This window comes from Crotalus tigris, unplaced genomic scaffold (genome assembly GCF_016545835.1).
Source record: "Crotalus tigris isolate CLP2741 ecotype Arizona unplaced genomic scaffold, ASM1654583v1 scf7180000018368.3068619, whole genome shotgun sequence".
NCBI lineage: Eukaryota > Metazoa > Chordata > Lepidosauria > Squamata > Viperidae > Crotalus > Crotalus tigris.
This window is the reverse complement of record NW_024096968.1, coordinates 1,902,626-1,920,881: the sequence shown is the minus strand read 5'-3', so window position 1 is coordinate 1,920,881 and position 18,256 is coordinate 1,902,626. Positions and strand designations below refer to the sequence as shown.

Genomic DNA, 18,256 nt, shown 5'->3' with positions numbered 1-18,256 from the left:
AAAGACTCCCCGGACTCTTAAAAGACTACTATCAATGCTTTTTTTCCCATATTCCAAGACTCAGCAATATGTTATATCCCATGTTTCCGGATTAGGGATACAAGAGGTTCACTAAGATCAGTCCAGTTAGCAGGGACATAAAAGGTATTTTCCAGTTAGCAGGGACATAAGAGGTATTTCATATCCCCATCTAACTCGTGTTGAAGTTTTCCATTTATGGTGCCCTTCGAAATATCAGCTTCTTCAAATAAGATAATGAATTGGATGCATGAAATATGTAAAAACAGAGCAATTTTGTAGAGCTGAATAATTAGTAAGTGTTCTTATATATCTGTAATTTATAAAGTAGGGCATATTTGTGATTTTAAAAATGGCAAATAACTCATGAGTTCCATAGTAAAGCATGCTGTTCTTTCAGGCTCTGTAATCATCAGTCAGACTGTGCAATAGTCCGTGGAATGCAAACTACAATACAATTTTGCTAAAGGTGAAATGGGAGTATGCTGCATAGAAGCACTTCTCACATTACTGAATTAACTTACAAAAATGATATTCCAGAAGACCTGGCTTTGGGCTCCTTCTTGATTGCATGATTTATTTGTCATTGATCTGATTCATTATCTTTTTTGTCGTCATGTTTATTTTTCAATATTACATTTTTGGTTTTATTTTGTTTTGTTAGTTTTGTTTTATGCTTTAAGCTGCCCAGAGTCAATTGGAGGTGTGCAGGCACCGAAGTCAAATCAATCAATAATGCATAAAATACACACTATATTCAAACAGAATAATTGGCATATGTTTAGGACATGTGAGCTATACCTGACAACACAGCTTTTAAATGAAAGCTATATACTTTTCTTTAGGAAAGATTTTGTAGAGCCCTTAGAATAAGTAGAAAAAAGAGTAAATGTGTTTATAACACATTAAATGTGCAGTTAAATGATAATTTAATCCAGAAGCAAAAAATTCCAGTCAAATAAATCTGTGTCTATCCAGAGTATTTGACCTTATACATGTTTTGCTGATGGCTAAATCTGATATATTGTTTGTCTTTTCCAAATATGTTGTAGCTTGGTGAGAAAATTTATAATCTTTCAACTTGACGGAGGGGGGGGGGGAAATGTGCCAGTGCTAGCAGTTTCCTCTGGAATGAGTAGCCGCAGGGCATTGTTGAGTTCCTTAATAGTCCTAGCAAACTCATAATATGCTCAGTTCTAGAACCTTTTGAATTGGCTTCTGAATTTAATGAGGACATGGTTTGTTTTAGCTGGTTTTATTGTTTGTAAACTATCCAAATTATGGGAGTTGTGACGATTAATGGGAGGTATAAATATAAAGCCAGTTTGGTATAATGGTTAAAGCATCTGGCTAAAAGCCAGGAGACTGAGTTCTAGTCCTGCCTTGGGCACAAAACCAAGTGACATTGAGCCAATCACTTTCTCTCAGCCTTCAGAAAGAGGCAATTACAAACCACTTCTGAAACAACATGCGGGGGGGGGGGGACAGCAGGGACTTGTCCAAGAACTCTCTGAGATTCGGAGTCAATTGAATGGAAGAAAAATAAATAAACACTTTAATTAATTGATTAATTAATGTTTAGCATAGCCTTTTAAAAAAAAAAGAAAAAAGAAAATCTCACATGTATGGGGTAACTGTGTTAGTCCCCAACCTGGTGCTGTCAAGAATCATCCATCCGTAGCTTCCCGAATTCCAAGTATGGTTAATTAACTAAATCTAAACATACTAATATTGAAAGTCTGTTTTCCTGTCACTGAAATTGCAGGGAGCTTGATGCCCTAAGAATCTCTCTAGAGCAGTGATGGCGAACCTTTTAGAGACTGAGTGCCCAAAACCCAAAACCCACTTATGCATCGTCGAGTGCTGGGTGGGTGTGGCCCATTGGGTGGGCGTGGCCCATTGGGTGGGTGTGGGCAATTAGGTGGGTGTGGGCAATTGAGTGGGCATGGCCAATGGGGTGGGCATGGCTGCGGTGGTAATGACAGACGGGGTGGGACTAAAAAGTTCAATCAATCAATTCCAACTTTGCAAGATCTTTTTTTTCCCCACGATAAGTTGAAATTGACTGATTGAACCTTTTTTTTTTGTACACGGCGGCAGAGCCTGAAGCGAAAAGGTTTTATAAAACCCAGTTGAAGGCCTAGGACTGGGGCAATGGCACGCGTGCCCACAGAGAGGGCTCTGAGTGCCGCCTCTGGCACCCGTGCCATAGGTTCGCCACCACTGCTCTAGAGAATATAGATTATAGGTAGTCCTCAACTTACAATCATTCATTCAGCAACTGTTTGAAATTATGGCAGCACTGAATAAACAGCCTGATTGACCATGACCAAAATTATGACTGCAGCACCCCCACAGACATATGATCAAAATTTGGGTACTTAGCAGCCCTCCCATACTTATTAGTGAAGGAATGCTTCAACTCCCCTCACTCGTTTATCTCATCCATCCATCTATCTATCTATCTATCTATCTATCTATCTATCTATCTATCTATCTATCTATCTATCTATCTATCTATCTATCTCTAACTTTCATTGTTCTTTTAAATAACCCAAAGCAGAGAACATACTTCTAATGCTCCATTCTTCTCCTATTTTCTCCATAATGTCCCCGTGAGGTGAATGGGGCTGAGAGAGTGTGATTGGCCTAAGGTCACCCAGCTGGCTTTCATGACTAACATGGAACTAGAACTCAGAGTCCCGCTTTCTAGCCAAGTGCCTTAGCACTTGTCCTTTTCACAACTACTGCCCTGAACGTTGTCACTTCGACTCACTTTCACTGTGTTCTTGTTCCTACTGCTGATGAGGTGTGCCTGGTATGGCTTCTGAGACAGGCCAGATCTGGGCTTTGTGATATAAAATAAAACAAAACAAAACAAAAAGCCAACCCAGAGCCATGGCATGCTAAAAAGCCCCTCTGCACCACATTCCTTAGCCAAGAAAAATAAAGCAAAAAGCAGTTGTGGCATCAGAAAGCCCTTTCATGATATGAAAAGAAAGTGAAAAATCAACCCCAAAAAGTTTCTTCGGGGTGGTGGTTTTTTGGGGTTTTTTTGGGGGGGGGAGTCGCGGTTTTGGGACTGCATTTCACTTTTTTGCCAGCAGTGGAAGCAAGAAGACAGTGAAGGTCAGCTGGGGCGGTGGAGTGGAGGACAGCAGAGGTCAGCGTGATGGAATGCATGAGTAGCTTGAGGAAGGAGAAGGAGAGATACTTCCTAGCAGACAAAAGGAGCAGAAGCCCACAATCACTTAATGATTGAAAGTTAAAAGTGGCGGGCAGGAAGCTCATACCTTCAGACTTGCAAGACTGATGTCAGCTGTCCCAGGTAAACAAGACAGGAAACAGGATTAGATGAACAAATTCTACTTTATTGTAAGGTCATTACATTAACAGAAGTTTGCAAGTGTGAAGGTACAAACTTTCCACCTGCCATTTTAACTCTCTGGTCCATTGGGAGGGAGGTCTTTCTTCTCAGTTTCTTTCTGTGTCAGTTATGTCAGGGGTCCCCAACCTTTCTGGGTTGGCGGCCCGGTGGGAAAGGGAGGGGCAGACACCTTTATGCATCCATGTGCACACACACAAATGTGGCTGTGCACGCATGTGCACGAACGGGGCTGCGAGCATACGCGCTCTGCAAATGGGACAGCCAGCACCGGCGCGAGGGTCGTGGGGAGGCTAGCAACACTGCAAGTGGGGGGTGAGCATTTCATTAAGCAAACTAGGTAATCTCAAAAGTGCTCTTTCAAGAGGCAACTGGACTTTCTTGTTTTTCTTTGAAGATGTTTCACTTCTCATCCAAGAAGCTTCTTCAGCATATCAACAAGGAAATCCAGTTGCCTCTTGAAAAAGCACCTTTTAGACAACCATGACCTGGAAAACTGAGAATCTCCATAGATACCAAACTAGGTAACATCATCACTGCTAGTAAAGAATGGGATTTGCTCTCGGTTTATATTCTAATGGCTTGCCTTGTCGACGTTAGTGGGGGTGGTCTTTGAGGTTCTTTGGTTGGGCTTGTTTGTTGTTGGCTTATTGGCAGTTCCTTGATTAGGGCATCCTTTACTTGATGGTTGGTCTGATGTCAATGGTCCAAAGGGCAGACATGGGCAAAGAGGTAGGAGGTTGAGACAAGTTGGAGGCAGTCCTTTGCCTTACTGAAGCTTGGGCTGGGTGGGATCAAGCCTAGAATGTTTTAGATTGCAGTGTGTAATTAGTTGCTTAATGATATGTGATTCTCAGTTAATGACATCAATGTGCCAGGATTGCTGTCACTAAGTGATGCAGTATCATGACATCTCACTTTATAACCTCAATGCTTAGCAATATGAATTCTGGTCCCAATGGCAGTTGTAAGTCTATATAGATAAGGCATCACAAAAGAGCAAGCTTTTGCATGTGACACATTTGCCAGAATTTCCTTTTCATACCGTTGTTATTGCTGGCTTGGAATTCTGAGACTCAATTCAACTAGCAGGCAGCAGGTTGAGATGCAGCTGTTGGAAATGCCACCGATTTTATATTTAAGGATATGTGTGCTTTACTTAATTTGCCACATTACGGCCTAGAGCAGGTTTTATAAAATTCAGTCTTCAACAAATGAAAGAACGAACCACAGTCCCAGTTGCTACACTGACAGATTGCTGCTGACACAGTAGAGAAGATGTCACATTAATTAATCTTTTATTTATGCTCTATCCCAAATAGAAGCACAGCATTAAAAAAAACAGTAAAAGGCATCGTGTAATAATAACTTGCCATTCATTCATTTATCATGGAAGGAAATTGTTTCCCCACCCCATCTTTTCATCGGAGTGCCCTGTTCCTTGACCTTGTTAGCTGCACTATTTCACTCAACAGTCTTTCAGAGTCTCTCATGAGTTTCAGCCATTTCCCAAACAGACCAAATCCAATTTACAGAATTTGTGGACCCTCAATCCTCCAGTTATCTATAGTAACCCTCCTGATCTTTCTAAACCTTCTACTGTTATGGCCTTGCTGGGACTACAGAAGCTGAGGAATGATTAAGTATGTGGGATAACACAACAAATGGGATCGGTTCAGCTTGACAGGTCACAAGTTGCACAACTCTGACCTAATTTACTGCACTACTATAAAGACACTTTTAAAGTATTGTGTCACTTTATGATTCCTGCTGGACTGAAATACTAATCTTGAAACCTTCATTGTCACAACCAGTTTTAACTCTACATGTCCTGTATTGGTACTGGACTGTGAAGATGTGCTTGAATTATATTCCCTGCAGGGCAGTGGGTTTTTTTTAAGTGTTTCCAACTTTGAAGAAGTGTCAGACAAGCCATTTATGATTATTTCCATATATTTATTCCATAATCTCTTTGCCTTTTGCTTCCCACGGTTGCACTGGTTAAATAAGGAGTTCCATTTGCCACGGAAATCAGCGTAACTAGGATCTGCAGTGTTCTGCTTCCCAACAGACAACTCAGATGCAGTAAAGTTACGTGGCAAAAGTCACAGAATCACTATGCAGGATTCTATTCATGAAGCTTAAAAAGCAAAGGTTGGGGACTATGCAACTAACTTATTAGGATTGTGCCAAGATAACCACTCTAATGGAGATTTGCACTTTCACCTAAACTTTAAACACCTGGCCAAATTAATATTACATATAAATATGTATTTTATTATTTATTTAAATTATTTATATTGTATATTAATTGTTGCATAATAGACACTGCATACAGACTTTACTCTGAAATAAATATTACTCTTTTGCAATTCTTAATCTACTTAATCTTACATTTAGACAGGAAAAAATCAAAGGTATAAGTACAGATTGGGCAAGACCTGGCTTAAAACCAGTAACTGTAAGAGGGACCTTGGAGTCCTAGTGGACGATCACTTGACTATGAGCCACCAATGTGCAGCAGCAACCAAAAAAACTAATACAATCCTTGGTTGTATAAACAGAGGCATAGAATCGGAATCACATGAAGTATTAGTACCACTTTATAAAACCCTAGTAAGACCACACCTAGAATACTGCAGCCAATTTTGGTCACCATATCACAAAAAAGATGTTGAGAGTTTGCAAAAATTCAGAAAAGAGCAACTAAGATGATGAAATGCCTAGAGACTAAAACATACAAAGAACGACTGCGGGACTTGGGTTTGGCTAGTAGTCTAAAGAAAAGAAGAAATAGGGAAGACATGATAGCAGTATTCCAGTATCTGAAGAGCTGCCATAAGGAAGAAGAGGTCACATTGCTCACCAGAGGGAAGAACAAGAAACAACGGTTGGAAACTGATCAAAGAGAGAAGCAACCTGGAATTAAGGAGAAACTTCCTAACAGTGAGGACAATTAACCAGTGGAACAGCTTGCCTCCAGAAATTGTGGGTGCTCCATCACTGGAGATTTTAAAGAAGAGACTAGAGCAGGGATGTCAAACTGCCAGCCCGCGGGCCAGATGCATCATTGGGAAACCACGCCTACCCCATTTCTGGCAATGGCGAAAAAGCTCTGATACATTGCACAACATCACGTGACACCACGAGTTTGACATTTCTGGACTAGAGATTATTATTATTATTATCGATCATCGCACAGTCAGCCAGATGTTCAGACTGGATTTGGCATTTTGTCTACCTATCGAGTCCTTACCCAGGACCTGGGATAGGCAGATGTGGATGTTTGATGGTATTACAGATATCGTCGCAGGATGGAAGCAGTTCCTAATAAGGCTGCCTTTTGCAATTGACTATAGCGAATTTGTCAATGCCAATGGTGTTCAAGTGGTGCTCCAGTTGTTTTGGGATTGCACCCAAGGAGCCTATGACTATTGGTACTACCCTTGCTTGCTTTTGCCACAGTCTTTCTATTTCTATTTGTAGGTCTTTGTATTTTGTTATCTTCTCCAGTTCTTTCTCTTCTATTCTGCTATCTCAGGCACTGCCACATCCACTATCCAGACTTTTTTGTCTTTCTTATCGACAATTGTTAAGTCTGGGGTGTTATGTTGCAGGTGCTTGTCTGTTTGAATTCTGAAGTCCCAGAGCAGTTTAATTTTATCATTTTCTATGACTTTCTCTATTTTATGATCCCACCAGTTTTTGCTTACAGGCAAATGATATTTTTTGCAGATCTTCCAATGCACCATTGTTGCTACTTTGTCATGCCGCTGCTTGTAAATCTGTGCAATCTTCTTGCAACAGCTTACCAAGTGGTCCACTGTTTCTTCAGCTTCTTTGCATAGGCGGCACTTACTGTCTGTTGCTGTCTTCTCAATTTTGACTTTGTATGCATTTGTCCTTAAGGCTTGGTCTTGTGCAGCCAGAAGTAGTCCCTCGGTCTCTTTCTTCAATTTTCCTGCTCTTAGCCATTGCCAGGTTTTATTATTATCTGCTTTCCCAGCTATTTTTTTCATGTATTGGCCATGTAGTGCTTTGTCTTCCCATGCCTCTATTCTGTTCTTCATTTGGTCTTTCTTGTAGGCCAGTTTGGTCTCTCCAGTAGTTAGTAAGCCTTCCTGATATACTAATTTCAGTGCATCTTCATCATTGTTCTTCAGATATTCTTCCAAAGCCATTTTTTCTTCTTCAACCATCTGATGTACTTGTAGCATTCCACGCCCACCTATTTGCCTTGGTAAATAAAGTCTATCAATGTCACTGCGTGGATGAAGGGCATGATTCATTGTCATTATTTTTCTGGTCTGCCTACCCATTGCTTTTAGTTCTGCTTGAGTCCAGTCCACTATTCCAGCTGTGTACCTAATAACTGGGATTGCCCAGGTGTTGATTGCCTTTATGGTATTTCCTCCATTGAGTTTGGACTTTAAGATCTTCTTCACTCTCTTGATGTATTCACCTCTAATCTTTTTCTTGACTTCAGTGTGCTTGATGTTGTCAGCTTGAAGGATACCCAAGTATTTGTAGTACTCTTCCTCATCCAGACTCTTAATGTTATTTTCGTGGGGCATCTTGATTCCTTCAGTTTTCATTATTTTTCCTTGTTTGATAGTAAGTGTGGCACATTTGTCCAAGCCAAACTCCATTACAATATCTTGGCTATATATACGGACAGTGTTGAGCAGCGATTCTATTTCAGATGATGTTTTTCCATACAGCTTCAGATCATCCATGTAAAGGAGGTGGGATAGTCTGGCAGATGTTTTTGATGTTTGATAGCCATGTCCTGAGTTATTCAGTATTGTTGACAGAGGAAACAGTGCAATAACAAATAGTAATGGTGATAATGAATCTCCTTGAAATATTCCTCTCTTGATATTAACCTCTCCCAGCTTCTCACCATTGAACTGCAACTGTGTCTTCCATTGTGCCATCGATCTTTGCACAAATTTTCTGATGTTTCTACTGACTCCTGTTATTTCTAGGCACTTTATTATCCAATCATGTGGCAGAGAGTCAAATGCCTTTTTGTAGTCAATCCATGCCACATTCAGGTTGGTCTTCCTTCTCTTGCAGTTTTCCAAGATCATTTTGTCTATTAGGAGTTGATCTTTTGTTCCTCTGCTATTGGGCGGTTTCCTTTCTGCTCAGGTGGAAAGAGATTGTTTTCAACTAGATGCTGTTGTACTGCATCAGCTACCACACCAGTTAGTAATTTGAAAGTTGTTGGTAAGCAGGTAATTGGCCTGTAGTTACCTGGTGTTGCCCCTTTTGCTGGATTTTTCATTATTAGGTAGGTTTTCCCAGTTGTTAGCCACTTTTCAATTTCTCCTCCTTGTAGTATATTGTTGAACTGTTTGGCAATGAGTGGGTGTATAACAGTTAGATGTTTCAACCAAAACCCATGCAGTTCATCTTCACCTGGTGCTGACCAATTTTTGATTTTCTTTGCTCTTTTTTCTACCATTTTTGTTGTTATTACTAGTTCTTTCATTTCAACTTCTGTTTTATTTGCATCCACCTCTTTTAACCAAGCCGCATCCTTGTTGTATTTCTTTGGGTTATCCCATATCTGCTTCCAGAACTGCACTGTTTCTTCCTTGTCAGGTACTGACTGATTCCTTGCAGTTTCTCCATTGATGGATTGGTAGAAACGTTTCTGATTGGATTGAAATTGGAGGTTCTGCCTATAGTTTGCAATTCGAGCTTCATATCTACTGATTTTCCTGGCTATAGCTGTTATTTGTTGCTTTATTATTTCCAGTGCTTCCTTGATCTTCCTTGTTTCTAAGTGGTATTTCTTGATTAGGTATTCTTTGGTCTTCTTGTTCTTCAGCTTCTTTTCTTTCATCTGTTCTAGCTTGCTTGCATGTGATCTTAACTTGCTGATCTTATTTTCTAGTCTAACCTTCCATTTTTCTGGTGCACTGTTTGTTTGTTTTTCTTCTTTGTTGATTTTGCATCCCAGGTATTCTGTTATAACTGCAGCTGTGCTGTACATTAGTTGGTTTGTTTCTTGCAGTGAATTGGTGCTTATACTTGATATTGCAGTATTTGCATCTTTTAATGCTTGTGCTAGCTGTTTCTTTGGAACAAGCTTCAATGCAGGTAGCCTTATTCTGTTGTTTTTGTGCTGTTCTAGATGCTCAGTTATTCTTTGTTTCAATTCTTTTATTTCTTTAGTTAGAGGGTTTTGTTCTTCCTGAGGAAGAGGTGCCTGGTTTCCAAATGAGAACAGTTGTATATCTCTGCTGGATTCCTTCACTGTCAACTCCCCCTGGTTTGCCTCTACATTCTGAATTACTTCTGGTAAGGCTTTGATTTCTTTGCCCTGGGTAAACCTTTGCAGTTCGTCCAATTCTGTTTCTGTGTCATGGTTGTGGGGCTTGTGTACTCTGAGGAAGATGAGAGCTATGCCAGAGGTTCAACCATACTGGACAGGTCTCATCAGAGGAGTCAGACAAAGAGTGTCTCTCCCATAAAAAATATGGTGAGACGTAAATTGCAGAATGCCATACCGGCTCGGACGTCGCCCGGGTTAACAAGGTCTGCGCTAAATATCGGAGTTCCTGGATATCTGGTGAAAAATGGGTTACAGGATTCAGGACTGTTGGCTGAGCAACCAGGGCCAACAGCTGCAGAACTACTGGAAGAAAAGGTGTTTACCCGTCGCAGATACACAGTGATGGAAAACAAAGAAATAATGATCTGTTACTACAGATCAAGTCCAACAAGAAGAGGATATCTAAAACGAATGCACCAGTTCTGGAAAGAACAACATCCAGAATCAGAAATAACAGAACAGAGACTAGCAGATCAACGCCGAATTATTATTATTATTATTATTATTATTATTATTATTATCATCATCATCATCATCATCATCATCATCATCATCATCTGTCTGGGATGGTATAGGTTCTACTGCTTGAGCAGGGGACTGGACTAGAAGACCTCTAAGGTCCCTTCCATTCCATTCCATTCTATTCTATTCTGTCATTTTACATTTCTGAGCTTAGAAAAACATCAACATGGTAATAGTGTTAAAACTTCAGCTCTGTTCAGTGGGCAATTGTTTATGGGCACTAATCCCAAATTGTGTAGGTGCTGGCATTGACCATGGCAAAGAGTTTGCTTCTATATAAGTTCCAAAAAAAGCATGAGACCAGAGACAGGCCAAGAAGCATTACTAATGGGATAGAAAATGTACATTACGCCATTCCAAATAGTAAATCTATAATACACCTCAACAAGACCATTGACCTTTACTTCTCTTTTAATATACACTTATGCTAGCCAATACACATTACTGCTTCATTTCTATCAGAATAGGTTATAGAAATGATTGGCTGTTCAATCATATACATATAGTCCCAGGACCTAAGCTTTCATGAACCTGTTTAGATCCCTGTGACTAGTATTCCGCTGACCACATGCAGTGGATTGAACCATTATAAGGGAAATAACTTATGAAAGTCAGGGATATTCCTCAAACAAATGATTAGAGCTGTTGATGCTGACAACATTGAGCAACTATCTTTTCCACTCATCTCATGAAAAGGAAACCAAGTATGCAGCACTATGTTTGATCCACAGAACTAAAAGATATGATGACCTCTATCTTCCCCACTCATGATGCTATTGATTTATTTTTATAAAGTTACACAGAATGAAAAGAAGAAAGGCTATGAGATATACAATGCCCCTTTCTCCCATTCACACATTCAAGAATGTATAGTTATCTAGAATTACAGAATTAATTTCAAAACCAGACTAATTATCTGCTAATATGTTTCAAATAATCCAGATTATTTATTTATGTATTTATTTCTCAAAAGTTACATACTATTAAGAGTTCTATTACAAACATCCTTGGCAATTTTCAAAGCAAACAATAAGATTTACAAACAATCCGATGTAAATATGTACGTTTCAAATTAAAACATCATTATGCAACCAGCAAAAGTGGAAAGCAAGAGGGGAATGTTGGTCATTAAAACCTTATCTGAAAAACCAAGTTTGAATTGTGTTTTTTTTTTTAAAGATGCATGGGAGTTGTTGTTGTTGTTAAAGACAACCCTCCAGATTTCAGAGCAAGAAACTTATTCCAGGGAATGAAATATGGTTTTGCACCTTGGTCTTCTTTTACTACCAGGCCTAAAATAACCTATAGTATTCACTCCTGAGCAGAACAGAAGCAAACCAGCCAAAATCACTATGGAAGGAGTAGTTTCCCCTTTGCCCAAGTAGCGCTTTAAATGCAGGAACTTGGATTGTACTTGTTAATCTAACAAAGGCGTTGTCCACAATATACAGTAGTTGTTGTAATACTGGACTGATTCTCACCAGTCAGCATGTGGGCTTCTGCATTCTGAACTAGTTGCAGTTTCAAAGTTATCTTCAAGGGGAACACATTGCAGCAATCCAATCAAAAGCTAATGAGGGCATCAGTAACTATAGCAAGGGTCTCCAACTTTAAGAAGAGCTGGTTTACTTGTTTTAGTGGGCAAAGGCAGACCTGGCCAAAGCCTCATCAAAAAGTCCAGATGGAGCCATGAATACAAACAGCTAGCCTAATCTTTAGGCACTTCACAATGCCTTCACAATGCCCAAGGACTCCAGTGGAAATCAGCCTAGCTTCTTGGGGTAAACTTTAAGTCTAATCATTTCACTTATTCTATGAAAAAAAAAACTCTCCACTATATCTAGCATTTTGGTCTGTCAATAGGAGGTCCACTAGCAAGATAAAAGAAGGTCTCCATCCTAAAACTATCCTAGGCCCATCAAGTAATCCAACATAGAAAACTATCTCCGCACACATATTTAGACTTTTAGATTCAAAGCTGCTACGATAATAAAGGAGTTGGTAACCCCATATAAGTTAGATTAAAACTCTCAAACTGCATCCCCAAACTATACATTTAGTCTTCTCTGGGCTTGCCCAATTAAAGACACTTCTAAGTGTACATGTATAGCATTGCAATGTTAAGTTCATCTGAGTCCTAGAAGGTTTTTAAATTATATGTTTAGCATTATTGGTACTATATGTAACGAAATGTTTTTTTTTTTAAAGAAAGAGGCAAGACTGGAAGGGAATCTTCTGACCTGTCAAGCACTCTTTCTTGTCTGTTTTTATCATTTTGAGGGTATATAGGGGAAATTCTCTGCTTGATAGTAATATTAAAATAAGGCCATATATAGTCAAGTATTTATAATTAAAATATTTGTCAATCAGGTTTAGGAACAAGAACAGGAATATTAAAAATCTATTTAGTATGATAAATAGTCCTTTATAATAGTAAGCATTTTACATCTTTTATGGTAGATTAACATTTCCTTATTTTACAGATAAAGAACAGAGTAAAAATAAGAAAGGGTAACTTATGTCTGGTCCTTAAATGAAGATACAATCATTCAGATTTTTCTTTTGATAAAACTCAAATCAAGTTGATTTGATCTATAGGATTTTACTTTTTGTACTACTCTCTCTCTACAGCAGTGGTTCTCAACCTTTGTAATGCCGCGACCCCATAATACAGTTCCCCATGTTGTGGTGACCCCCAACCACTTATACATCACCGGGTGCTAGGGGCGTGGCCAAAGGAAAGGGGGAAAAATGGCGGACAGCCTGGTCTGGCGACCCCCGTGAAATGGTCGTTCGACCCCAAATGGGGTCCCGACCCACAGGTTGAGAACCACTGCTCTACAGTATATAGGATACAAACCTCTTGAAAGTGTTATATAGTGCTCTATTACATTTGTTGGGGTCTTTTCCCATTTTTAAAAATGTTTATCTGGATTTCTGTTCTCTTGGTTTTTGTCAATTGAATTGCATCATCCTTTAACAATTTCATATCATACTGTAGCTATAAAGTACTAGCCTGCATGTACAGGTTCATTATATCTACTATATTCACATCACCCTGGTCCATCTTCTAAAATTAAGCCAAAACCTACTCAAATCACTGGCATGAGACAAATGTATAAAAGTAAACAATACTCCAGGTATGCCAACTAGAGTGAGTCAAGCTTCTTTCCACACTCTAACAGAACTCATGTTGTCTTTTAAATTAATTCCTGACTTAATACAGTAAGTAAAAGATAATAGGACAAATACTTAAACAGATAATTCTCCTTCTCTCAGGTGTATATACTTTAAACCTAATGAACCAGCCCATGATGACTCTTAAATCAATCCTATATTTATCTTGTCATATCTGAGGATATGTGTCATATTTGGTTAGGAAATTCACACTGCATTGTTTTTCTGCCGGTTGCAGGCTCTCATTTTTATAGCTGACAAGTATGCTCTCAAAAAGAAGTTATCAAAACAGAAGAAAAAGTGGCACTTTTTACAGTACTGTAGTTAAATCACCTCTCCCCCTCCAAGCTTTTTTCTAATTTATGCGCACAAACGCACACACATACACACGCATCTCCTGCATCATATGCAGGACAAAAAAATAAATCAAAACAATATATATCCGTCTGGAGTTCAAGTTCCAATTTTTAATAGACCCCATTCAATCAAGCCATCCTGCCCTCTTCATTTCCAGTGGGAATGAATAAAGTCCTTTTACAAGACAAGGTCCCAGAGGCACCTCTCCAAGGAAATCAGAAAGAAAGAAAGAAAAAAGATCCCACTGCGATGTTGTTGTTTTTTTAAATAGCCAAAGCCACCACAAACAACCCAGAACTTACCTTGCAAAAAAGAAAGAAACAAAGATGCCCAGAGATACAAGCCACAGTATAGCAATCCCAGACATCTCTCCGTCAGCATTGTCAACCTCACGACACCAGACCACACGGGAAGGAAGGAAGGAAGGAAGGAAGGAACTCTTCCCGCTTGCAACGGACGAGAGAAAAGGTCGCTGGAAAGAGCACGGGGTAAGAAGCCACTTTGGCCACCTGGATGGGGAAAACAACCTTCGTCCGAATTACATGTCCTGGCACTCCGGCTGTTCGCTGGAGAGCGCCACGGCTGACTTCCCTGAGGTCGGCGGCGAAGAAAGGGGCTTGTTGCGTTCGCGTCCTCCTCTCTCGCCTCGAAGCGCGCTGCGCTTTTCACAGCCAGAGAGAGGGAAGGCGCCAAAGCCCAGAAGCGGGGCTGGAGGGGTGGCCGAGGGAAGAATGCGAAAGCGACATGGTGCTCCGGAGGCGGGCGGCCGGGTGGGGTGGGGGGAATATTGAGATTTGGTACCTTCCCAACTTGCCTTCGTAGCGGGTACCTCAGCAGCCCCACGCACGTCAGCAGGGGGGCTTTCTGCGCTAGGAGGAGAAGGCGGGGGTTCTCGACCTAACGCGCGCCAGGCGGTGCGAGACGACGGCAGCTCCAATCTGATTGCTTGCGTAGCTGCCGGAGCGATTTTCAGTCAGGAATTTATCGCCCGACGCGGTCGGGAAGACAATGAGGGGAGGCGGTGGGGGGGGGAGAGGAAGGGGGCGGCGAGCGTGCGCCAAGGGAGGAGGGTGCGGAGCCGCAGGCGCGAAGGAAGAGTCGAGAGAAAGTTGCTTGTTGGGCTCCCCTCTATGGCGCCCCGGTTCTGTCCCTAACCGAAGGAAAATAAATCAGATGCGAGGGTCTTTCTGTCTCCCCCATCGTCTCCCGCTGCTCTCGGCCCCTAGATATCCCATGCTCAACCACGTCCCCTTTTGTTTCTGTTTAAGGAGCAGTCAATTTAGTCCCCCCGCCCTACTGAACTCAGCCTTGAAAGAAATGCTTTGCAAACGACATACTTTTTGTTGTTGCTAAGTGTACTTTTATTTGGGAAACCCACAGCTTCAGATTAAAAAAAAGAGGATCACTGACTGACTTAGAGTAAGTAGTACGGTAGATGCCTCGAGTAGGGGAGTCAAGCAAGGCAAGATGCGCTTCCCTTCTTAAGCTTTCTCCTTTGCTTTCAGTTAATGGTCAGCAACCTCAAGGACAAGACACAAAATACAGACGCTGATCACACAAACAGTATCTGGATCATGTGTAGCTAAAAAGAACAGTGCTATAAAAATAAAAGTTTTCCGTTATCGTACATTGGCTTTTACCTTTTAATGCAAAATAAAAATATATTAATTATATAAGTAGTGTTTGACTTACAACCATTATTTAGTGACTGTTCAGAGTTCAATGGCACTGAAAAAAGTGACTTGCACTTATGACCATGACAGCATCCCCATTGTTACATGACCAGAATTCAGGCCCTTGGCATCCAGCATGTATTTACGATGGTTACAGCACCCCAAGTTCACATGATCTCCATTTGTGACCTTCCCAGCCAGCTTCCAAAAAGCAAAGTAAATGGGGGAAGCTGAATTCACTTAATAACCTGCAATGATTCATTTAACAACCATGGCAAAAAAAAGTCACAAAATCATATAGGTGTCATTTAACAACTTTCTTGTTTAGCAATAGAAATCTGGTCCCAATTGTGATTGTAAGTCGAGGGCCATCTGTATTGCATATAATAGCAATAGCACTTAGACTTATCTACCGCTTTACAGCCCTTTCTAAGCGGTTTACAGAGTCAGCATATTTTCCCCAACAATCTGGGCCCTTATTTTACTGGCTTTGAAAGGGTGAAAGGGTGAGTCCATCTTGAGCCAGCAATGCTGCATTCTAACCACCACAGCTCTTAGTACTTATTATAGGATAGTAGTAGATAGTAGTAGAAGTAGATAGTAGGATAGTAGTAGAAGAACAGCATTAGTGTGGATAACCTAGATTTTTTTTATTAGAAAAGTACAATTAGCGTACTCAATGCAATATTCATAATGAAGCAATAGAACTAGCATTTGTCCCACACAGAAATGTCCATTTATTATAGAGGAACCTATGGAGGATCCAGGCTGTTGGCAAAGCAGATGGAGATACATTAAGGTGAGCTCTATGGAATTTTGGCAATTTTAAAGTGGTGAGATGGTTGGCCCACTCCTTTGTTTATAAAATAAATACTCAAGGCTTCCTAGCATGCTGTCTAGGAAATTCTGGAAGCTGAGGTCCACACCCTTTAAAATTGCCAGGTTTGAAAAACACTGATTTAGATCAACAAATCTTGTAGAGAAACGACTGTGCTCTCCCTCCTTCCCCCCCCCCCCGATTTTTTTAATGCAGCAATCTTGCTTAAATTATCAACTGATGGAAAAAATTAATGAAATTCTTTATATTAATAATACGGACCATAAGAAAGAATAGAAGTTGTGTTAATTTAAAATTAAGAACTTCAAATGCAAAAAGACTAAGTGTAATATTTACACTTTCATCAAACTCTGCTGAAAGTGTAAATATGATGTATTGTAGAGACTGGCCCAAGAAGATGAAAAGAGTCTTTCCTCACCCTTTTTCTCATGTTCTTTGTATAACAGTTTGAAAGTACATAAGGAAGGGGGGGGGAGTCCTAAGTAACTTAATAATGCATCTGTTATTTTTTGTTATATTTGTATATTCTTTGTTCTCTTAGTGTTTCTGTTGCTCAGTGTACAAATGATTCTAATCCTTTGAAACTATGTTCCAGACATCACAGATCCAGTAAATGCTTACAAATCTAACCCTTTTGTTAGATTTCTCCAGCAGTGATAGCAAGTGGTTCCTAGCGTTGTCAGCTCTATTGTTCCGTTTTAAAATCAGTTTCATGTATTGTATCAGACCATTCATCCAACTGTTTTTTAACTCATTGGGAAAATTTGTGTCTTCCTTTATTCTATGAGTCAAATTACTACACTCAGAAATTCTAAGGAAAAAAGGCCGAACATCTATAAAATGTCCTTCTTTCTCTGTAATACAAAACTACCTTAATTCTTCACAGAGATTGTTTTTTTGTGGCCTGTCAGAAGTGTTTTGTTCATGAACAATAGTACATTTGGGGTTGTGATTATCAAAAAATTATGCACACTTTGGTACATTTGCTCTTTTGTGCTTTTTAAGGCACCTTCTATAGATCAAATCCAAGGTCCTATGCAGTCATAATATTCAACAATTCATAAAAACAACTTCAAAATGCATTTTATTTAATTATTAGGATTGATCACACAGTCGGCCAGATGTTCAAACTGGATTTGGCATTTTTACCCACCAATCGAGTCCTTCCCAAGGACCTGGGATAGGCAGATGTTAATGTTTAATGGTGTTAAAAGTATTGTCCCAAGATGTAAACTATTCTAAATAAAGCTGCCTTTTGCATTTGACTGATGATGTTTTTTTTCAGTGCCGATGATATCCATGTGGTATTCCAGTTGTTTTGGAATTGCAATATCCACTATCTATTTTGGTTTTTTTTATCAACAATTGTTCTGGGATGTTATGTGGCCGATGCTTTTCTTTTTGAATTCTAAAGTCCTACAGCACATTTGCTTTTTTATTTTCTATTACTTTGTCTATTTTGTGGTCTCACGAGTTATTATTTTTTTATCACACCTTTGTAATACGTAATTCAAGGAGAAAAACATATCTAATACTCCTCCCATTTTCCCCACAGCAAAAATTCTATGAGCTGACTGGGCCCAAGTCACCCACCAGACTTTCATGCCTAAGGCAGGACTAGAACTCACAGACTCCTGGTTTCTAGGCCAGCACCTTCACTACTACATCAAACTGGCTCTCAAACTGTTTTTAAATGTGTCAGCAACGGAATCTGTTCAGAGAAATAATTATTTATTTTTTATAAAATTATTTTTCAGATTCCTTTCTCCCTCTGTATATAGTTAGATCTTAGAATATTCCTTGCCATTCTTTTTCAAAATTTTAATAAACAGTATTTAAACACATAATAAACAGGATAAACACATAAGTCAGTTAGACATATGATATATTTAACCAAGTTTTGTTTGGCAGGGTATAAACAGAGGTGTGAAAATACAGAT

At 39.8% G+C, this 18,256-nt stretch overlaps 2 protein-coding genes across 2 annotated transcripts in view; one reads left to right on the top strand and one right to left on the bottom strand.

The window, feature by feature from the left end:
* Positions 1-14,596, bottom strand: part of LOC120311474 (neuronal acetylcholine receptor subunit alpha-7-like) — a 90,044-nt gene extending 75,448 nt beyond the window's left edge. Inside the window, exon 1 of the mRNA XM_039351009.1 lies at positions 14,108-14,596. Coding sequence (XP_039206943.1) covers positions 14,108-14,186 — 79 coding nt within the window. The 5' untranslated portion in view covers positions 14,187-14,596. The remainder of the gene's footprint in view (positions 1-14,107) is intronic.
* CHRNA6 (cholinergic receptor nicotinic alpha 6 subunit) overlaps positions 14,185-18,256 on the top strand; it is a 59,839-nt gene continuing 55,767 nt past the window's right edge. Inside the window, exon 1 of the mRNA XM_039351012.1 lies at positions 14,185-14,293. The gene's annotated coding sequence lies outside the window, so the exon portion shown is untranslated. The remainder of the gene's footprint in view (positions 14,294-18,256) is intronic.